We start from the raw sequence: 19,109 nt of genomic DNA, 5'->3' as shown, positions 1-19,109 counted from the left end.
AGTAATTTGATCCTTTTGTTAAGTTTTTAGGGTTTATCTAAGTTCAAATCCAAGTAAACGAATGGTTAAAAGCTCTGTTTATCTGTGCAGACTATTTAATAATAATGAAGTTTGTCTCAAATGTTCCAACTGAAAGAGAAAATAATTAATGTCTTAGAGAAAAAATAACAATTAAATAGGGCAAAATTTTACTATTTTCTATCTGTACAATTGCCTTAAAAACCCTATTGTGAAATTGAAAACCATTTCAACAAAAGAATTCAAGTGAATTAGATTTATAAAGAAAGTTTGAAGACAGAAAGATCAATTTTCAAAACCAATACAATCAGTGTTTACATCAAAACAACTGTGAGACAGCAGACATTGTTTTTTGTTTGTTGATGAATTAGCTGAGTTCATTTCGTTTCTGTGAGGGTTTGTTGTGAGATTATAAGGATCACTTATCAGAGACGGTGTGAGTTTCATTACAACCGATCACAGCTTTTAGTGCTGTTGCGTGCGTACAAAGTTTGATAAACGTAAAAAAATACTGAAAAAATTGTATCATTTGTATGCAGACGGAGAAGGGAGATTATTTACCACCGAACAAAATTGAATAATAATTATGCAAACACTTGAACATGACACTACACGATTATGAGGAAAACAATTAAAAATTGTGCATTTTGACATTTGATGTCGGTTGGAAGTGGGATGCAGTGAAATGCCGGTGAAATGCCAGTATTGCTTCAAACTGAATGATGCTTTTGTATTTATATACAGATGTTGCCAATTGAACAGCTAAGGGTCTATCTCCTTGTGAACAACCATTGAAAAATGATGTTTTGAAGTTTTTGCTCTGCAACTGTTGTACCTGAAGTAGGACTTAAATTGAGCAGTGTGTGCGTTTGAATGTGTAACATATCGACAGACTGGGGACATAACGGTAAAATATTCCAGAATTTACAGGAAGCTGTTTTATTTTGGGGCTGGAGTTTTCTGTTTGCCTAGGACTTTGAGCCTTTTGTTGCTGGAGGAAACTTTGAACACCTGGGTGAGAACTAAAACATAATGAGTAAATACTGTAACTCTCAATCCATAGCACTAAGCTGGACAACAGGACCAAAATGGAGAACTGCAGGCTGCTAATCTCTCTCGATCAACTCTGTGGAAATAAGTTCTTTTTATGTTGATGTGTAGTAGTTCTAAAGGATAATCGCTGTGGACATTTACACATCCAAAAATGTTTTTTACTCGATCTAAGAAGTACAAGTTGACACAGTCTCTTGACTTGGGTACGTATATATGCTTCAGAGATTTAAAATCAATACATATATATAATTAGAACCTCTTTATCTCATCTAAAAAATCTATAATGCATCTCAGTCAGACAAGATTTGATGTTTTATGAAGAAAAGCGAGTTGACATTTAATTGAAAGGTCTTTTTCAGAGTTAATTAAGTTTACATAAAAGTTATTCCAAAGACTGAATCAATTAGAATGTCTAGCAGGCTTAAGTTATGCAATATATCATCAATACATTTTCATTTCATCGACTTGAGGTTTTTTTTCACAAATGTTTACTTTGTATTAATTAGAGTTTTATTCTATGGTTTTATGCCAAAGATAATTTTTTTCTATGCTGAAAAACTAAGGGCTATATTGGTTTGGTTTTTTTTTCCTTATCCCAAATGCTATACAGAACTTTTATCAGTCATCCAAGAAATCGAAGTTTTGGCTTCCAAATACCTTTCACTTACTGCAAGAAACTGTAAATAATGAGTCATATTCTCCACAAAACCTACCATACAACTTGGATTTTAATGGACCCTGCAGCTCTTTTATATACACATATACTCCTTTGGTTTTTCTATCATTACAGAATTCAAATGATCCATTTATCTCTGAAAGTTAGAATTGACAGACAGTTGCAATTTACCATGTGTTGAATGTTAAAGAAATGCACGGAAAGCTGCTAATTGAATAATTCATCTAAAAAACCATTCAATGTGATAATATTAGACATGCCACGAAAATTGAGTTGTTACCTAGTAATTAAGAACAGACACTGTGTTTCTGTGATGGAAGCACGTTAATGATTTTTGAATGCTTACGCTTCTTTCCAAATAGCTAGCCATTTTTTTTTTACTCTTACATGATTTGTTTTATGTAATAGACTTGTTTTCAGGTTTCTTCTCTCTCATAAATATACATCATTTTTGGAGGTGACATTGAAAGATTTCTGATTGCAGAAGAAGAAATGGATTCAGTTGATTTATAAATGATTAGAGCATGTAGCTAGTATATTTAGATTAGATAGACTCCGCTAGCTACTACATCAAAATAAAACAAGGATTCTGAAAATAGGATGAATTCAAAATCAAAAGATGCAGAATTTGTTAAAACAGCTAGTAGACTTAATGTTTAATCATTATCGTTGAATCAACATTGATTGAAAATATAAGTGTGTGGGTGGGTTTCTTATTTTAAATCAGTTTCTTTTTTTCATGTGTAAATTGCTCTACATGCTGAGATCTTGATCCAACTGATTTCCAAATCATACATATGCATATTTATTTGGCATTAGTATTTTCTGTGTGACTTAAAAGAAGGAGAAGAATATTTTACAAAATTTGTATTTCCTTCATTATATATACACTGTATTAGCAAATTGAAATTGTTTTAAAACTTTTTCTTTTTGCATACTTTGACCTTGATCCTGACTTGTCTTTTTACACTCTTCCATATATCAAACAATCTTAATATATATCATACTTGTTTATAATCAACAGCTTTCAGGAAAAGATTCACAACATTACATATATTTATTTATTGTCGTTAAAAATTATGCTGCTAAAAATAGTTTCAAAGATATATAATTTCTAAATTCAACATTTTCTCTTGGATCTTATCAGTACTTTGATTTTTTCAGTGTCCTGTCCATTGGACAAGTTCAGCAGATCCCCTATACTGGACACCTTCAACGACAGCATGCCAGGTGAGTCACATCTTACAAGCATCTTTAAGGAGGCTGCGAGAGTAATATATACTGAGCTAGATCATGGCAGCCTATTAGCAATGCCTGCTAGATCATCTTGTTTGCAGATCTCGAGCCATCCTCCCCTCAAAAACACAAAATGAGCTCCCTTTTAATATTTGTGTCTCACTTCCACAGGGAAATCAAACTGAGAATCTACAGGTATCTCACTTGTTGTTGCCCCTCACTGCATAATGTCCTAATAATGAATACCTTTAGAACTGCTAAGTGTTAAATTGGAATCAAGCATGTGTATACCGTCTTTAATGGTTTTGATTTTTCTCCCTGTAGTTTTTATGATGTATTAAGTACAGAGTATTGTTTTGGTTACCCATTTATCATCTCTATGGGGAAAAACATGGCCAAGCATAACTTTTGTGTAAAGATCTGCTTGTGGATTCATTTGAAAATTTGACCTTGACATATACGGTGATCTTGATTATCCTTTACCTTATTTTCTTTAGAAGAGTAAAATATAATATTGAGTATTTTACTTACCAGTATAGGCAAGATGCACGAAGATAAAAAAGACCTTTGATAAATGTGGTAGAAATGATTTTCAGTATTTATTGAATTATACAGTTCTTGCAAATTCCATTGTAAGATATGTCTCACAAAAAATTCAATTATTTTAATTAGCTCAGGTTGATAGGTAAACTGTGAAGGTCATTAGTGACTTAGTTAGTATAGTCCATTATTGTTGAATTACCCTTAGGCGGACTTGGGAGCTAGACCATTAAAAAAATGTTGTTCATGAGATGTTAACAATGATAAATAAGAAGGATCATGTAGAAGAGAGTTAAAGATAGCAACACTTCATAACTATTACACGTAGCTATAGACCATCTGTAGGGATTGTTTACACGGTCACCGCATCTCAATAAGTAGATCCTGTTTATCAAATACGGTCTCAGTTTTATATACATGATCTTGGTATAAAATGTACTTTTTTAATTGACTTTGAAGTGCATGACAACACACAGCTTCCACTTCATAAGTTTCACTTAGCAGTTCAATAGCTAGTTAAGTATATATTTACAGTAAGAAGTAAAAGTGCAGATTTAAGGGCGGGCCAGGCTAGCAAGATTATGTTAAGACAAAATCCCTATGTTCGGAATGACAAGTTGTAATGGCTGCTGTAAACAGGGTGACTTAACGATACAGGAAGTTGTCCCGTAACTTCTCTTGGTGCCTTCCGATGGTTGACGGAAATTGCTCCTTGGTCATTTTTCTTCATCAGTTTAGTCCTGATAGTGTCTGAATCTTAACAGACCAAAATGCCGATGAAAATGAAAAATCGTAGTCGGTCTTACGAGATTTTATCTAGTGCTGCAGAAGAGGGTAAGAATTTGTTATCATAATCATAAAAAAGATACTGCTTAGGTTTATACATAAATCATAACATGTAAAAATGGCTTGGATCTTTAATACATAGGGTCACTTTTTTCATATTTCTATATGAACTTTATTGGTTTAAATGTTATGCGTAAATTTAACATGAACTAAGCTGTAAGGTCTAAACCTTATCCAAACTTGGATAAGGTAATTAATGCATTTGATGCTGTTTCATGGGAAATTTCAGCATGCATTTTTAATTGCTTTTGCATGTATAAACTTCTGGTACGTAAAAAATTATTGGCAGATCGAGTTACGATTAAAAGCCAAAAAAGATTGAAAATGAAGGGACAGATTCTTCGAGGGGCCTCTATGATTTCATGACAAGATACACAGATACTGCCATGTCAAATATACTTTTATATGTCTGTATGAATTTGCCAAGAAATCTTTACTGGTATTCATGAAATTCCGAAGTTTTAGATGTAATACATGTCATACTGAACATGATTTCACTTGTTTATATAAGATTTGTAGCTAAGTTACCATTCAGTTGCCATACGTTCTAATTTTTGGCTTAATTTAATTATTAATAAGCAATTCTTAGCTTTAATTTACTTGTACCTATCCATACCTGTTCCTCTCCACACTGTGGTGTCTATTCATAAATGAAGGAACTCAATTTATGAGGCCTTGCCAATTAAAAAAGTTAACTTTAAACAGGAGTAGAAATTAATAATCCACCAATGAAATTTGAGAAAGTGGATTCCTTGCAAATAGTTTCAAACTGCAATAACCCAATATAAGCCCCCTCCCCATCCTAAAGTGTATAAGGAAAATTTTGATTTGTTTTTTTTTTTATTAATTGTTAGTATTTAACTCATCCCTGAAATACAAATGCGCCTTTAGTCCTGTAAATACGTGGTATATGCACGTGTACAATAAACACATTATGATGAATCAATTATTAGACATATATTATAGTCAAATTACTCATTTAATTTAATGAAATACACAAAAAAAAATGCACTATGAATCAGTGATGAGAGATAGGGTTACTCATAGTTTAATGTAGGTCATTAAAACTAATTTACCGTTTAACATATTGCAAAGTGACCTCTCTTGGAATGTTAAACAAATGGATCACACAGGGGTGGGTGATCACAGGTGGTAATATCAAAGTGTGAAATTCTACCTTTGTATACCTGAATAAAAACGCTGTGCTCAAAGGTGAACAAAATTACAGGAAATAAATATTTCACTTCTTCGTGCGAAGCTGGTGTGGGTGAAATAATATTAAGGCTAAGTGCTTGAGCATACAAAAGGTTTCCGCAATTCTGGTGGCCAAATATTTCAAACTTTTTGTTGACTCTGTCGAAAAGTTTCCGTTGAAAGGTTCAAGATCTTTGAAAATACCTCAAAAGTAGTACTGGTATTGGTAAATGAAGGATAGGGCAAGTGCTAGAGAACAATGTGAAAAAAAACAAACACCCAGGATAGGATTGGGGGTAAGGGAAGGAGGGGGATCTCATTACATTCTTGATGTCCTGTTTATTTAATATCCAGTGTTGGTACTATGGAACTTGAGCTGAGAAAAGTTGATCTTTTGATAGTTATTTTTTCCCTTGAAGCATATTAAGAAGTATTAAAATTGTTGGTGAGTTTATGTTTTTTATATTTATACCCCCGCTCCGAAGGAGAGGGGGTATACTGTTTTACCCTTGTGTGTCTGTCTGTCCGTCCGTCTGTCTGTCTGTCTGTCTGTCTGTCCGTCTGTCTGTCCGTCCGTAACAAAAATTTCTGTCGCATTTATCTCAGCAACTATTTATCGCAGATGCTTGAAATTTTAACACAGTGTTTGTTAAGGTGGCTCGACACACCAATGCATTATTTGATGGATCGATGAAGAATCATTTTTGAGAAATGATTATACAAAAATTACACCTATATCGGCCTCTGATTATTTTATATGATTTTTTTTGTATATTTTGATAGAAACCGGAAACATCGTTTTAGCTGCGAACAAGATATATTAGAGCGAAAAATTTGTTATCAATTAATGCACAATGCAATTATCTATAAATATATATCAAAAACGGCCAGATAAACTTTGAAATATTTTTGTACAAAAAATATTTATGAAAATGAAAAAAAAGGATTGTAGATATTTTTTAAATCTATGGATAAAAACTGCAGATAAACTGTTACTCGCATTTAACAATTGCTGTACAATCATATTTCAACAAGAAATTGAAACCAAATAGTTAAATTAAAGAAAAAATGGAAAATTTTAAAATCGAACCGATCCCGATTGTAATTAAACTGATCCCGAACGAAATCACATAAAGTTAGAATGAATCAGAATTTTGCAAAAATTTCAGGTTGTTTAGCTGTGAAATGGTTTCGTCATTTACTAACTTTATAATTTATATCAATTACTTAGAAAAAAACTGCAGTTTATTTGTGAAATTTAAATTTTAAAATAATTCTGATCAGGATCAGTTTTTTTTCAATCGGGATCGGTTAAAATTTGATAAATAGCAATTTTTCCAAAATTTCGCATTTTCATTTCAATTTCTTTGTAAAATATCATTGTTTAGTAAATAGTTTATGTGACTATATGTTATTTTTAAAATTTTATCCATAGATTAAAAAGATATTAAAGAATTACAATTTTGATTTTCAGAAATATTTTTTTAATTAAAAAATTAAACACTTGACCAAACGATCTTTGGCATGAATTTATTTATAATTATATTACACATTAATTGACAACAAGTTTAAAGCTCTAATATATTCTGTTTGTCTGCCAAACAGTTTTTCCTATTTCACTGAAAAAATACAAAAAAATTCGTATAAAATAACTGAAAGCCGATATTGATCTCTGTTTTGTGGAATCATGTTTCAAAAAAGATTCTCTATCGATCCATAAAATAAAATTTTGATGTGTCGAGGAACCTTAAGGCATGCCATATCGTGGGATATATTTTTGTACCAATCGGACGTCAACTTCCTGTTAAATGACGACTTTGCTTATTTTTTAACCAAAATTTTCAAACAAATTTTCGTCAAAGATTTCTCAGCAACTGTTTATCGCAGATGCTTGAAATTTTTACACAGTATTTGTATAGGCATGCCATATCGTGGGATATATTTTTGTACCAATCAGACGTCAACTTCCTGTTAAATGACGACTTTGTTTATTTTTAACAAAACTTTTCAAACAAATTTCCGTCAAAGAATTCTCAGCAACTGTTTACCGCATATGCTTGAAATTTTTACACAGTATTTGTATAGGCATGCTATATCGTGGGATATATTTTTGTACCAATCAGACGTCAACTTCCTGTTTAATGACAACTTTGTTTATTTTTAGCAAAACTTTTCAAACAAATTTCTGTCAAAGAATTCTCAGCAACTGTTTATCGCAGATGCTTGAAATTTTTACACAGTATTTGTATAGGCATGCTATATCATGGGATGTATTTTTGTACCAATCGGACGTCAACTTCCTGTTAAATGACGACTTTGTTTATTTTTAGCCAAAATTTTCAAACAAATTTTCATCAAAGATTTCTCAGCAGCTATTTTTGGAGATGCTTGAAATTTGTACACAGTGTTTGTTTAGGCATGCCATATTGTGGGATATATTTTTGTATCAATCAGATGTCAACTTCCTGTTAAATAATGACTTTGTTTACTTTTAGCCAAAATATTCAAACAAATTTTCGTCAAAGATTTCTCAGCAGCTATTTATCGGAGATGCTTGAAATTTTTACACAGTGTTTTTTAAGGCATGCCATATTGTGGGATATATTTTTTTACCAATCGGACATCATCTTCCTGTTAAATGAGTACTTTGTTTATTTTAGCCAAAATTTTCAAACAAATTTTCCTCAAAGATTTCTCAGCAGCTATTTATCGCAGATGCTTGAAATTTTAACACACTATTTGTTTAGGCATGCCATATTGTGGGATATATTTCTGTACCAATCGGATGCCAGCTTTCTGTTAAATGTCGACTTTGCTTATTTTGCATATTCACATCAGAGCGGGGGTATCACTAGTGAGCATTGGCTCACAGATATCTTGTTTTTTCTCTTTTTTTTTTGAGGGGGGGGGGAGGAGGGAGTAGCTGCAAATATTTAACAACACTTTTGGCTTTTGAAGAATCTCGTATATTCTTATTTATTATAATGTAAAAAATGCTGTTACATATTTATTTAGTTCATGCAGCACATATGTGAAGCATATTTACTGTTAGGAAATGCAACAAAAAAATACTTTTTTGTGAATACAATCAAACCAAGGGGAATGAGTGAAGCAATATGTATAAAGCAACATTAGATGCTCTGAGGGTTTTTTAGCTGCAGTTTTGCCAGATGTATGCTGGAAAATGGAGATAATACCTCTCCCATCAGTTAAGGGCTGATTTACTACAACAATTAAGCGTGGGCTTGTGACAAATTGGTAGATTCTTCCCGGAATACTCGGAGATTTGTACAGGCATCTGACAATCTATTGCATACAGTCATTTTTTGATGTCAGCATGAATTGGTTTGAAAGCTAATGGAAATATTGCAAAATATCAAATGGGTGCAGAAAGCCTCAGAAGCCAAGATGGCCATCTCTTTGAATTAATTGTACAAGGATGGTTTGTTCCTCAGAAATAAGGGCTGTTGTTAATCCGATGTCAGTCGTAGATAGAGGGGGTGGGGGGGGGGGGTGATATACATTCACAAAATCACAAAAATATTCTTTTGTTTTTGACAATCTTGCTCTACAAATTTTATACTCTACACACTGAATTATACTCTGCAGGCAGATTTGGTAAGTCATATTCTACAATGTTTTATCAAGATTGTTCAAAATCCCTGATGGGTGTTCATAATCCTGATATGTACTTCAGATAATAATTTAAGAAACTTGATAACACAGTAAGGTCCATGAGATATTTGTAATTGACACAATCCCTGTCGCATACCCTTGGCTCTAGGATATCAGGGGGTGAAATGTTTCTGTTTGAAAATTTAATATTTTGTATCTTTTGACCCTCAACAGGGCCTTTGGAATTATTGAAACCATTAAAGAGTTTACATTCCCAATTTAGAGTAGGTGCTTAGAACTGATAAGTATTTGTATATTAAAGAAATTTGGACAACGGGGAGCGTTGAAAATAATTCTCGCTATTCTGTCTTTGTCTAAGTAGTGTTTGGGTCCGGCAATTCAATAAGTGAAAGTTTATTTGTAATTATGTGCAATATCGTAGCCCAAGAACTCCAAAGAAAGTTTTTGAAATAAAATGATAAAAATTCACAAAAGACCGTTTAAGTGGTTCATTTTTGATTGGTATTACAATCTCAACAGTTTTTCCGACTGTGTCAAGGAGATTCATTATCACATTATTGGAACCACAGGATATGGAAGATCAAAAGGTGTGACATCAGTCACGGATAAACAAGTTTTCATTTGAAAAGACCACTTTGAACTTTGAATATTTATTGCAGTCTTGATTTTAGACCCATTATTTTTCGACCACGTATGTAAAGTTCAAACAATCATTGGTCATTTGAAGCCTTGGTGCGGCCAGTTTTTCAATGAAAATTTTTTTCCCACCTTGTTGCCGAAATGCCAAACCTGGGTATTATATAGATAATGATGTCCACATACCTACTGAAGTTTAATTTTGCTTTGGTAAGTAATAATGTTTATTCAGTTAAATGGGGTGGTTTATACGGTTTGAGAATGTGGTCATTTTAATGGGAATCTATAAAAGCGGGACTGTCAAAAGAAATTTGATTCATTGATCATTAGTCAGATTAGGAACTGCTTGGGATTTTTTCGGGATAAGAAAGGATAAGCAAGGATAAAGGCTACCAGTTCTTAATCTTTCATAGAGAGTCCACTAGCAGTGTATTGTACAGTTCAGTTTTGTTTGTACTCAATTAAGATGATATTTGCGATGATTGAGTACCTATCAAATACAGAGAATTTATGAATTAATTGTCACCTGAAATAATGAAGAAAAGGTGAGCATTGTTTTAGGTTTTATTCATATATATGGTGCATGATTGTCTGTCAAAGCTAATATGTGGATATATCATGTGGTCACAGGATCAAAGATAAGCTAGCTACAGGCAAGAGTTATATGTAATCTTGGACCTTTGTTGACATGTATTACAAAGCATTATGTCTCTTACGTCGAGTCTATACCTGGTAATTTAAGATCGGCAGCGCATACCCTTGTATATATACCTGACTGAGACAAAACTAGAGCATGCAGGGACCGTAACGATTCTATAACATATTTTGAACTGACAACAAACGCCTACGTGTGGTGATTTCCTAAACTTGGAAAAAAATATATGTGTGTCACTCAGGTAAATAGAGTCTAATTCAGGACAAGTTTGAGGAGATTAGTGTTATCTGGGGTCTGATGTTGGAGACTCATAATTCTACTTGGAGCTTGGATGTTTAATATCAACACTAAAAGGTAATGATGATGTCATGCACCTTTTATCTTTTAAATTTTAAATTCTAAGCTCACTCTAGTATGAACTTTAAAAAGTTAGAACTTTTTTTTGAAATGTTATCATCATATGAAATACATAAACAGTTATTATATGTTGAAACAGAAAGTTGGGGTCCATATATCATGTGTTATATGAAGTCATTGCCTTAAAAATTTGCAAAGTTATGTCGTGACAATCATGCTATTTATAAATCCTGAGTTATGATGTAGTATATTTGTAAATATCACAAAAATGGCCCCGCTAATGACTTTTTTTTTTTTGGGGGGGGGGGGGGGTCCATATCTTATGGGTCATGAAGTCTTTGCAAAAAAGTCCACATTTCCAACAGTCGGATATACTGTTGTTATTTGTTAAGAATATTGTGTCATATATAATATTTTTTCATGCAGAATTTGTGATTATCACAAAAATGGTTCACTGGCCATTTGAAGTGTAACATACAAAAGAAAGGTAAACGGGTACTAGATCTTTACATCCTCCTGACTTTGTTTGGGAGTTCACAAAGTCTCAAAAGTGGATATAGTGCAACATGGCTCTGATGGATTATGTTTTAAATCCGGATGTCGTCAGAACAAAGATACGGTACCTATCAGATGTCTTCATTGAGCGTGATGTATTTTGTTCAATTAATCTGTAAGATTATCTCTTGCACTTCCCAATTTTAAGCGTTGATTAATTGACACAAGCAAAAAAATCTGGATTTCGGGGAAGTTACCGTACTAGAAGTTTGTTTTGCTCGTAATCTTAACTCGGTGACAATGCATTTTTCTTTTATTTGGGAAGTTTGTGTCCTGCTTCCCCCGATTTGATATCAATGTTAAAGATATTATGTGGGTTGTTCCATAAGCATGAACTTTAGTCCTACTATACAATTTTTACAAATTAACTGTATTTAATACCAGTTACATGTACACAATGCACAGCCATGCAGATACATTGGCTAATAACATCATTATAGGTCTGTTAATTTAAAGGTTGTATCAGAAATTTTGTAATCTCAGTGAGACTGTGTTTATGTATGTTTCTAGTGGACAGTAGCGCCATATTTATTTTGTACCTGTCTTGATTATAATCTGTGGCAGGTAAATTTTGCAAGGTGTGTTCGACCTACATAAAAAGTATTGAAGGTTTAGTTTCTCTCTCAGAGTAAAAATGATTTATTGGTTTGTTTTAAAGTATACACACCTTAATGAAATGAGGTTTATGATAGCAAGCAAAGAAAATAGGTAAGTCGTTAAATACAAAGGTGAAGTCATTATATAACCTGAGAAATGAAGACAGCCAGACAAGGTGGGTCTTTCAAAAATATTTCATAATTGTCACTAACAGTGAATTATGAATATGATTATTATATCATACCCTAGATATGAGGGTGAAAGCTGGGAAGGTTTTGTTTCACAGCAATGGAGGGTCAACAGCTGAACAATTTGCACAATGGAATTATGTCATTTGTTTGATATATGGGCTGTCAGTGCTGATAGAGATAACTAAATCAGGGTAGAGGTGGAGGTAGGGGTGGTACATTATCAGGGCTTGGCGGGCGGGCGCGGCCCGGCCTTCACAATTCTGTACAATAATTGAAGGGATAAACATAAAATTGATTTTTCTGCACATGTAAGATTTATTAAGACTTGTACCTCGGATAATCTTTCTTACAGACTCACCTATGGATGGAATTTTTTTTCTTGTTATCATTTGTCAGAAACAATTTAGTGAATATGGGAATATAAGAATTTTTTTTTCACATTTTGCTTTTGTTTGAAGCAGAACTCAATAAAGTATGCAGTTTATTTGTATAATTACATAGCCGGGTAACAGCGTTTTGGTCCTAATGAATTAATTGAATGCAAATGCAATAAAATTTTCAAAGAAATGAGACATGCTGGTAATACTCTGAAGGTGTGCCGAATAAAAAAAAATGGGGTGTACCCCATTTGTGTAAAGGGAAAATATGTGAAAGAGAGCCATGCATGTAAAAACTGTATGGGAAATTCAAGCATTATAATTATCAGAGATCAATCTAGATGGGGGAGAAACAGGCTGAAATTCCCAGTCATTCGATCTTTGTTTGACTGTCCACATCGGTGATAATGTAACACCTGCACGTTCAGGTGTACAAGCAGTGAAATTTGTAATTAATAGATATTTAAACTTAAATTCGCCTAAACTCGTAATAATTTCATATGTAGCATGAGAACAGTGAGTCAGGTTTCCGATTCGATCATGAGAAAAAAATTCTAATTGGTGTACATTGAATAAGTTCGCAATACAATGAAAGGGGCTTCATATATATATATATATATATATACCATTTAACTTTTAATGAAAAATACCACATTGTGTTTTAGTGCACGCAACAAATGTTTTCTTGAAGGAGAAAAATTAATCTACAGAAAAAAAAAGATAAAGACAATGTATGTTGAAATAAATCGTAGGAATAAAGAGATTTTAAGACACGCGAGAAGGCAGTGAAAGTGATTAACTTAACATGGGGTACCCAAGCATTGCAGTGACATAATAGATTTGAAATTGGACCCTTGCTTAATTTCCATCTTCTCCTTTTTTTTACTTTGTGTTTTTAGATTGTATCTGAACTAAGTGACTTTTATCTTTTAACCAAAGTATTCCTGTTTTTGCTTGTCAAAGCAAAACTCTGTCGGTGCTTCTAGGTCCACATTGTGAACATTTAGATCGAAGCTTGTATTATTTAGCCGCAGTAGTTTTAGTGATATATTTTAGCTGTTTGCTTATGAAATGAAAACGATAAAATGAGCAGAATTATACATTACGTTACTGATAGAAAAGGTAAGTATCTTTTTAGATTTCTTAAAATCTTCTTTTTGTTGCTTTTAAAAAAAAATCTATTGTAGACAAAGGGAAGCAACTCTACGTCTTTTTTTTTTCTGTGATGCATGTATTCCCCTCTGCCTGTGTACTTGTGTGTCTTTTTTGTCTGTAGTTTGTCATTCACTCCTTTATGTTTTTCCTTCTGTCTTCCTTTTGTAGACCTGTCAAATGGTTCTGACTTCTATGACTCTGCCTCCAAACGAAGACCTATGTTGCGAAGGTTTAAGAGTAGGTATTTCCCATGTAACTGCAATATACTTACCCTCTCATAACCTAATCTAATGTATCTGTTTTTCCAACTTTAATAAGTTTCAGCTATAGCTGCCTTATTCAGCTGAAAGGTGTATGCTTCATTTCTTAAAAGATTCAAGATTTTTTAGTACTGTAGATTCCTTATTAAATGTGAGGAATAAATCTCAAAAGGCAAATTTTGCAAATTTTATTTTGCTGCCTTTTGTGAACTACATGAAGGTGTAACAAATTTGGTGCTTGTGATATTATATTCAAATTCGCAGAATCCTGGAAAAGATTAAAGTTCCTGGGTACTATAAGGTATCTACAGTATATAAAACTGCACGTAATATGTAATTCTCATTGCATGTATTCGTTATCAATAATAATTTTTTTTTTAGTTTTATGTGGTAGTTATTTAGTACCGGTATGTTAAAAACAAAGAATCATTCATCAATGTTAACAAGACGCATAAATTCATGAATGTTTGCATACGAGCATCTGTCATTATCAACATTATATAGCTAAGAGCATATACCTCAGTCGTCTTAGAAGATGCAGCAATCAAGTTTATTTGAAAAAAGATTATAAGGATAGTTAACCCACAGGGGATCTGGCACAGTCATATATCAACTGGATTATTTTTATGCTGAAGTTCATTGCTCTATAATATGAAATATTGTGATATGATAATGCAAATTATCCAGCTATTCCCTGCCACAGTGTTTTTTAAAACAATTTTCACTGATACATAGAATCTTAAGGATTTGGGAGGGAAAATTTTGGGGTGAATTTTAATTATGAATTGAATTTTGACATTTTTTTAAATGTCAACATTGTGTTTAATGTGATCAGTGGGATCTCCTCCCAGAATTATACACCATTTGACTTACATTTTTTTATGATTTGGACACATTCTATGCTTATATTAACTCACACCCAGAATATACTGTAAAGATAGACAGTACTGCACTCGGAGTAATTGAAAGTAAGTGAGAACTACTGATCAGGGAAGTGAGGGGGGGGTAAATGACTGAAGATACGCAGTATAGTTCCCTGATAATGAATAATAGTTCCTCTTATCAGATGCTAATTAGTATCTGTAGCTGAATAGATGTAAGTTACATTACTGGCTGCTGATAAGAGAAAATCTTACAATACTTTAGAAGTAGCTGCTAAAGAAGTAGAAAATTTATTGTGACAGCAAGACTAGCAGAGGAAACAAAGATCAATTTCAAAGATAGAGAGAATAAATTATGGAAACAGTTAGGATAGTGCATTAAAGTCTATAGAAGCTGTTACTGTTTATTTTGAATGAGGTTCTAATGTACTGAAGGAAAACAAGAGGCAATGATAGTAGCAGATGGACATCATAGGTCTACCATGATTCTGACCAGACGGGGAGCATCTGGTGGAGGGAGAGGGGGAGGGGGAGGGGGGGGGGTGCTGCTGCTTACTGTCAATCAATCTCTTCATAGATCACCACAACTGTCTACAAGCTGTCTCTAAAGAGGGTCCATTCACAAAGTGTAGTCAAAACTTTCTATGATGTTTGCTGCATTTTAAAAAAGCTAAAAAATCTCTCTAAGAGGGTTCATTGTCAAAACCTCCAGAAACTTTCTGTGATGCTTCTGCATATCTAAAAGGCTAAAAAATGTCTTTAAGTGGGTCCATTCATACAGTGCTGTAGTATTTTCTTTAACATCGCTTGATTTCCATAAACCTCAAAAAACTATTTTGATAAACAATAAACAAATGGAGCCACTATCAATAATTATTTGATTTTTCAAGCAAACAAAGCTCTCACATGATTTTCCCTTTCAACTTTCCGCCCACCGTCCCCCTTTCCAAAATTATATAACCATGCAGTATTTAAAAAGAATAAAAGAAGAACTCGTTCCCCATCAAATTTTCTGAAACTGAAAAATTTTGAATGCGTAATTGGAAAGAGCATTGTCATGTATAAGATAATAATGGAAGCAAACAGAAAAAAGAGGAAGGGTCAAGTGAAAAGATGTGTTTTTTCAATCAGAACAATCCCTGTGTCTAATCAATGGACATCTGGCTGCAACCATCTGCACATCATTGCATGGGGCAACCCTGGGGGGGTCAGGGGAAAGTCTCCTTTTATCTGAATATATAAACATGCATTCTCTGGCCAATGTGTGAGTATCCTCACGAGTAAAGTGTAATGTTTTCCCATGAATCATGAAGATAATCTGCACATGTACGTAAAAGTAAACCCATGTCAGTCGTCTTATCTCTGAAGACCTCCCCCCCTTCTCTGGCCCCTTTCATGTTTTTGCACTTTTCACCTGTATTGGATAAGTATACTTTCCTGATTGATCTAAGGGTCTTCCATTCATCATCTAGCTGCCACTGGTTGGTTTGAACACTCCTACGTCTAGATAGACTTCAATTTGTTTCTTGAAGACTTATTGTGCCACACACACTCTTCCATGGGCTAGAAGTCATATTTTGCACCTGATAGTCGATGCTTGTCAGCAAAGGTGTAAATTAAAAAGCTGAAGGAACATCAACAAGAGAAAGAAAAACAAATGTTAATTGAAGATTTGCAAATGAAGACTGGCATAGTTTGAGGAGACCGGCACCTTTTGGAGACAGTGACTTGATTGAGTTTGCTTCCTGTAGAGGATTGCTGTCTGTCATTCTGTCTCAAAGGAAGTTCATGTTTTTTGCTTGTATGTGACAGGACATTTTCTTCAAAGTAGACAAAACGTTTGATATTTTATTAAAAGGATACTGTTACAGAATGGATTATATAAAAAAGGTAACAAACTGAAATATACCCAGTACTCCGAAAAAGGTTCCAACATGCTGAGTTTGTCCAATTGATGGCCAGCACCAAAGGGAGAAATAATCGGTTTTGAGGGATGTGGAAATCCCCTTCCCCCAAGAGGAGACATTGAGGAGATGGTATCAGGACGGAGGAGATAGGAACCTCCTTAATGACATGGAATTACATGCCTGGATGAGCTCCACACCACTCGAACCTTTCCAGATTCCTCTTCTTGATTATACCTGCATGTTCTGAAGATCCTATCATCATATACGTTATAAAGCTTATTCGAATTCTCCAGACCTTGTGGTAACAACACCATGCATTGGTCATAGTCAAATCTATTTTTTGATACAGTTGTTCGGTCTTTTTTTTTCTTTTTGTTTTTGTTTTCCTTTGTCAAATAAGTTAGCGTGAAGGAGTAAGGCGCCTACCCATTGTAATCCTTTGTAAACAGTGGCGTAAACTTTTTTGGTTAATCTTGACAATAATCCAATTAGCCGACAGATTTACCCCGCATAGCTTATTCTTCTTGTGTATTGACGGTTTTGTTTATTGAGTAGGAGAAAAGGTAGATTTGTTTCAGAAATGTAAATAAGTTAAAGATCTTATCGAACAATGAGTAGAAAAATAATGTACAGTCATCCGAATGGGGTTTAGCAAACAGAACAAGCCAGTCTCTTTAGTACAAGTTCACCTAAGGTAAAAGTGTATGAATGACACAGGAGAGAGAGAAAAAAAGGAAACTGGAAGAAAAAGAAAAAAAAGATGAAAGTCTATCAGGAGCAGTGCCAGATCTGAATCATTTATATTCATTTGTGTATCATCCTTGGAAGATCTCTATATAATGGATCGGATGTGATATCAGGGAAACAGAGGACAGAAATATCTTTTATCTCAGACAGGAGTGTGTTGTTTGTGCTTTGAGTGACCACGGGAGCTGGTCATGTGGATTATACGCTTTCTCAGGGAGTTGTGGGGTAGGTGAAACGCAATGCTTTTTTTTCCCTTCAAACTTTGCAAACATATAAAGGTTTAAAACTGATATACTTTGGTAAAAAAAGACATTTTTGTTTTCATTTATAGGTTAATACTTCAAAATACTTTTGTTAAAAGTATCCCAATGTCACATAATAGAATGATTTTTTAAGTCCTATATATATTTTTATCCATTTAGAGGGATTAATATTCTGGGTAGTCAAATGTGTTTCTATAACACATTTTTATTTCTCAAACTGAATTATTAATAACCATTTCATGTATGGTACATATGTTGGCATTATTTGCGCAAGTGTCTCTCTCGTAACATCAAAAGAATTTGTAGACTATGAAAGTTCTTTGACTTTTAAATCAGTGATCCAGGATGGTGTCAATTAATTGTATTATTGTATTCACCAGGGGAAATTACTCATATTTCAGGTACGTTGGTTAATGAAATAAAATTCACATGAATGCAGCATGGGGTTGAATTGAACCATTATAGACTTAGATCATTGAACCCTTCACTTCATTCTATTGGCTTTAGTGTAATAAAATGACCATTAACCCCTCAATTATCAGAAATTGAACACCAATTAGAAATTGATTTTGTCTCCGTGGCATTGTGTTACCTGCACAGTTCCGACTGATTAGCGTCAAACAGATGGATGAGGACAACAACTTGTTCTAACAATCAATGGCTGTGTACTGGGATGACTAAAAGCTCACATCTGTTTTATCCATTCCTGTCGATCTTTTTAAGATTTTTCTTCATTTTCTGATCGAATTTAAAAATTTGAACTTAAAATATTTTCAAACTTTACAAAATTGTGAAAGTATTTAAAAAAAAAATGAGATATCTTAATGTGTGTCAGAAAAAACAAATTATGAAAAAATGATAATTGATTATAGAAACCCCTAAAACTGAATGTGAAAAGATAATTGAATGGGGTTTGGGGATTAAAAGCGTATTGAAAAGCTATTTATATTGAACAAGCTTTGGGATGAAGCAACAGTTGGTTTAACCTAAGATTTATACAGATAACACAAAATACAGGGATAATCTGGATGAATGTCTCTATTCTATTGTTGACTTGCTGTGTTTTTCATAGATTCTTTTGATTTTTCATTAAATACGCATTTTGATGCCAGTCTAGTTTTAAAATTTCTTTGTTTATTTCAAAGAGATCCCTATCTCTTAGTGTCTATTGATTTTCGTAAATATTTGACTTTCATCCTGCTCGCTTTAAACACTTCAACACAGAGTGATTACTGGGGTAAACATTGTATCTTCTGATTAAATGGGTAAATGAATTGAGAGGAAAAATACAGGAAATGAAATAACACTTTCCTATGAGGATGAGAAATC

The 19,109-nt window shown here is 33.4% G+C and overlaps 1 protein-coding gene across 14 annotated transcripts in view; it reads left to right on the top strand.

The window, feature by feature from the left end:
• LOC128191157 (disabled homolog 2-interacting protein-like) overlaps positions 1–19,109 on the top strand; it is a 61,222-nt gene that overhangs the window by 12,412 nt on the left and 29,701 nt on the right. For 5 of the 14 annotated variants that reach the window (XM_052863225.1, XM_052863228.1, XM_052863226.1 and 2 more), the window contains 2 exons: positions 2,912–2,977; positions 13,891–13,959. In XM_052863225.1, the coding sequence (XP_052719185.1) occupies positions 2,912–2,977; positions 13,891–13,959 (135 nt within the window). Of the gene's footprint in view, positions 1–561; positions 1,275–2,911; positions 2,978–4,211; positions 4,358–10,653; positions 10,845–13,890; positions 13,960–17,285; positions 17,743–19,109 lie in introns of those variants that run through there. The other 9 variants (XM_052863227.1, XM_052863230.1, XM_052863233.1 and 6 more) reach the window with 8 other exon arrangements.

This window comes from Crassostrea angulata, chromosome 7 (genome assembly GCF_025612915.1).
Source record: "Crassostrea angulata isolate pt1a10 chromosome 7, ASM2561291v2, whole genome shotgun sequence".
Taxonomy (NCBI): domain Eukaryota; kingdom Metazoa; phylum Mollusca; class Bivalvia; order Ostreida; family Ostreidae; genus Magallana; species Magallana angulata.
The sequence above is the reverse complement of the archived record's forward strand: the minus strand, read 5'-3'. Positions and strand labels throughout refer to the sequence as shown.